At 34.9% G+C, this 3,520-nt stretch overlaps 1 protein-coding gene across 1 annotated transcript; it reads left to right on the top strand.

The window, feature by feature from the left end:
* Positions 1-253: 253 nt before the first annotated feature.
* Positions 254-2,672, top strand: LOC138348443 (uncharacterized). The gene is made up of 2 exons (XM_069297633.1): positions 254-1,737; positions 2,357-2,672. Exons 1-2 carry the CDS (start codon positions 486-488, stop codon positions 2,389-2,391), a joined length of 1,287 nt encoding a protein of 428 aa, XP_069153734.1. The 5' UTR covers positions 254-485; the 3' UTR covers positions 2,392-2,672.
* The last annotated feature ends 848 nt before the right edge of the window (positions 2,673-3,520 follow it).

Below are 3,520 nucleotides of genomic sequence, written 5' to 3'. Positions count from 1 at the left end.
AATTGCTAAAATGTAAACTAAAGCTAGAGAAAAATATAATTAAAAAATTTAAAATATACATCATAAAATGTAAGTGTTTATAAGTGTTAAGAGGACTTATAAACTAATCATGTATTCTTTTAATATTTTATTTATTTATTTAGTTAGTTAGTTAACTAGTTACAAGTTAGTTAATAGGAATTAGTTAGAATAAGTAGCTGTCATTTTATACTTAATGATATTGTATATATAGGTAATGTAAACACATATGTACATATCCAGATATATACAATTCTTCTTCAATTCCTCTGTCGTCTTCTTCTTCATCTTCTTTAAGCTCCATTAATAGAGCTTCTTCACATGGTATCAGAGCACAGGAGAATTTGAATCTCTATGTTAATTTTTCCATAGTCTGAAGGCGAGAGTTCAAAGAGTCTTGAATGTAGATCTAGTGTTTGTTTGTTCAGAGAAATTGGATACAGTTAGCTGTTCAAAATCGATCAATAATGACTTCAACTGCAGATGGAGCTTCAAGTGAAGTTCAACAACAACTTCCAGTTACAACTATAGCGAAAATTGATCACAATCATCCTCTCTTTATACATCCTTCAGATACCCAAGGTTCTGTTCTGATTTCAATTCAATTACTGGGTTCTGAAAATTATTCTTTGTGGAGCAAATCTTTAAAACTTGTGTTACTTGAAAAAAACAAGCTAGGATTTCTACTTGGAACATGTAAAGAGGAGATGTATTCTGAATCTTTACATGATGTATGGGATAGATGTAATGCAATTGTTCTAGGATGGATTATGAATACTGTGTCTAAAGGTTTGATTAGTACAGTAATCTATGGATCTGATGCTCATACAGTATGGGAAGATCTACGTGAAAGATTTGATAAAGTCAATGCATCTAGGGCCTTTTATCTTCACAAAGAATTAGTCACTATGTCACAAGGAACTTCTTCTGTGTCAATCTATTTTTCAAGATTGAGAAAGTTGTGGGATGAAGCTGAAACATTGATTCCTTGTCCTTCATGTGCTTGTCCTGAATCTAAGCAATACATAAAGCATTTACAATTTCATCAGTTGTGGCAATCTCTGATGGGACTTAATGAGTCTTATGCTCATGCAAGAAGTCATGTCCTTATGCAGATTCCAGTTCCAAGTGTAAATCAGGCTTATGTTATGATTGTTAGTGTTGAGAGTCAAAGAATACATGGTGCAGGAAATACATCTTCACCTGCAGAAGGTTTATCTGAAACAACATTGATGAGTAATAGAATGTCTCTTAGTTCCCAATCTGGAAATGGTGGATACTACAATAATAATACAGCTTCCTCAGGAACAGGAAGAGGAGTGTCTAACTTTCAGAATAATGGATATAGAAATAAGGGATATGGAGATGGAAGAACTAGTTATTCTGCAGGAAAGTCCCAACTCTACTGTGAATTTTGCCACTATAAAGGTCATACAAAAGAAACTTGTTACAAACTCCATGGTTATCCTAAGAAGAAAGGAGGAGTATCTTCTTATGCAAATAATGCTTCTGCTGGCAATGAGTCTGGAATGTTTGATTCAGTTTTAGGTTCTAATACTAGAGCAAATGAGTCATCTAATGATACTACTTCAGGACAGGGTGTGTCAATGTTTACTCAAGAGCAATATTATGAGATTTTGCAGATGATGAGAAAAGGGAAGAGTAAAGAAGTGGACACAATGGCCAATGTAGCTACTGCAGGTGTATTTGGGACATCAAGTAATTTTACAGCTCTAATGTCTGATATGTCACATATTAACTGGATTATAGATACTGGTGCCTCCAATCATATGGTTCACAACTTTGGTTTAATGAGTCAGTCCACAAATCTTGATGTTCAGGGTGGTATGAGAGTTAATTTACCTACTGGTGATCAGGTGTCTATAAAAAATAAAATTTTGACTTCATATTCTTATCTTTGAAATAATAATCAAAATAATAATATCATTGAACTAAGAAAGAAGAGAAATATTCGAACTTGAATCTTTTGTTTTCTAATTTAAATAATGTAAAAATGGAATGTAAGTAGGCGAGGGGGCGGATGTAGCCAAGTGGATCAAGGCAGTGGATTGTGAATCCACCATGCGCGGGTTCAATTCCCGTCGTTCGCCCATTATTTCTTTTTCTGCTTTTGTGTTAATTTCCCTCCCTTTCCTGCTAGGATTGGAAATCTTGTATTTTACATAGTCATGTTGGTGAATCTTTGGTTCTTAAAGACAAATTAGTAAAGAATGTGTTGTTTGTTCCAGAATTCAAGTATAATCTCCTATCAGTGTCACAACTAACAAAACAGTTGAAGTGTGCTGTAGTGTTTTTTCCTGATTTTTGCATTTTTCAGGATCTCTTCAATGGGAGGGTCCTGGGGATTGGTAAAGAGAATGAAGGACTGTATATCCTCAAAACAGATGTCACAACAAAGCTTTCAAATGGTCAAGTTTCTTCTGGAGAATGTGCAGAGAAAGCTGCATGTAAAAAGATTAGACCTATTAGCTTTAATTCTACTGTTGATTCTTTGAGTAGTCTATGGCATAAAAGACTTGGACATGCTCCTCTAAAAGTGCTAAGTAGAATAAAGGAATTGAACATTGTACCTATACATGATCATCATTGTTCTATATGTCCAATTGCCAAGCAATCAAGACTGCCTTTTCCTACTAGTCTTTCTCATTCAGTTTCAGTTTTTAACATTATACATGGTGATGTATGGGGACCTTACAGAGTGCCTAACTATGATGGCAAAAGATATTTTTTAACACTTGTGGATGATATGTCCAGGTATACTTGGATTTTTTTACTACACACTAAATCAAATACTGTGGTGATGTTAAAAGATTTTGTGAGCTTGGTAAGAAATCAGTTTGATGTAGGTATTAAGTGTATAAGAACAGACAATGGAACAGAGTTTTTTAATAATCAAATGGATGATCTATTCAAGGATAATGGGATTATACATCAGAGTTCATGTGTGTATACTCCTCAACAGAATGGAGTAGTTGAGAGAAAGCATAGGTCTATTCTTGACATGGCTAGAGCACTAAGATTTCAGGCTGGTGTACCTCTACAGTTTTGGGGATTTTGTGTTACTACTGCTGTATACATATTGAATAGATTACCTACTGTGTTGTTACAAGGACATAGTACTTTTGAAAAATTGTTTGGACAAGTTCCTAGTCTTCAACATCTTAGAGTGTTTAGGAGTCTATGCTATGCTACAGATCCTAAAACTCTAGACAAGTTTGCACCTAGAGCTGTTCCAGCTAAGGCTGGCAAACGGACAGAACTGGGTCAACAGGACCGGTTTTATCGGTAATCGGACCGGTACCGGTTTTTTCTTACCGGTACCGAATTTTACCGGACCGGTTTTACCAGAAAAGTCTCCCTGTTCCGCCCGATTCATTAGTAACTGGTTTGGAACCGGGTTGACCGGTTTGGAACCGGGTCTTACCGGTTCTTTCGTTTATTTTTTTTAAAATTTTAATTATTTTAATTATTATATAATATT

This window comes from Solanum lycopersicum, chromosome 5 (genome assembly GCF_036512215.1).
Source record: "Solanum lycopersicum chromosome 5, SLM_r2.1".
Classification (NCBI taxonomy): domain Eukaryota; kingdom Viridiplantae; phylum Streptophyta; class Magnoliopsida; order Solanales; family Solanaceae; genus Solanum; species Solanum lycopersicum.
This window is presented reverse-complemented; position numbering and strand designations above follow the sequence as displayed.

Excerpts from the sequence above, each read along its gene's own strand:
- LOC138348443 (XM_069297633.1), top strand. The coding sequence starts at position 486 with ATGACTTCAACTGCAGATGGAGCTTCAAGTGAAGTTCAACAACAACTT. Across the intron at positions 1,738-2,356 it reads AGGTGTATTTGGGACATCAA|GATCTCTTCAATGGGAGGGT; the intron begins GTAATTTTACAG and ends TGCATTTTTCAG.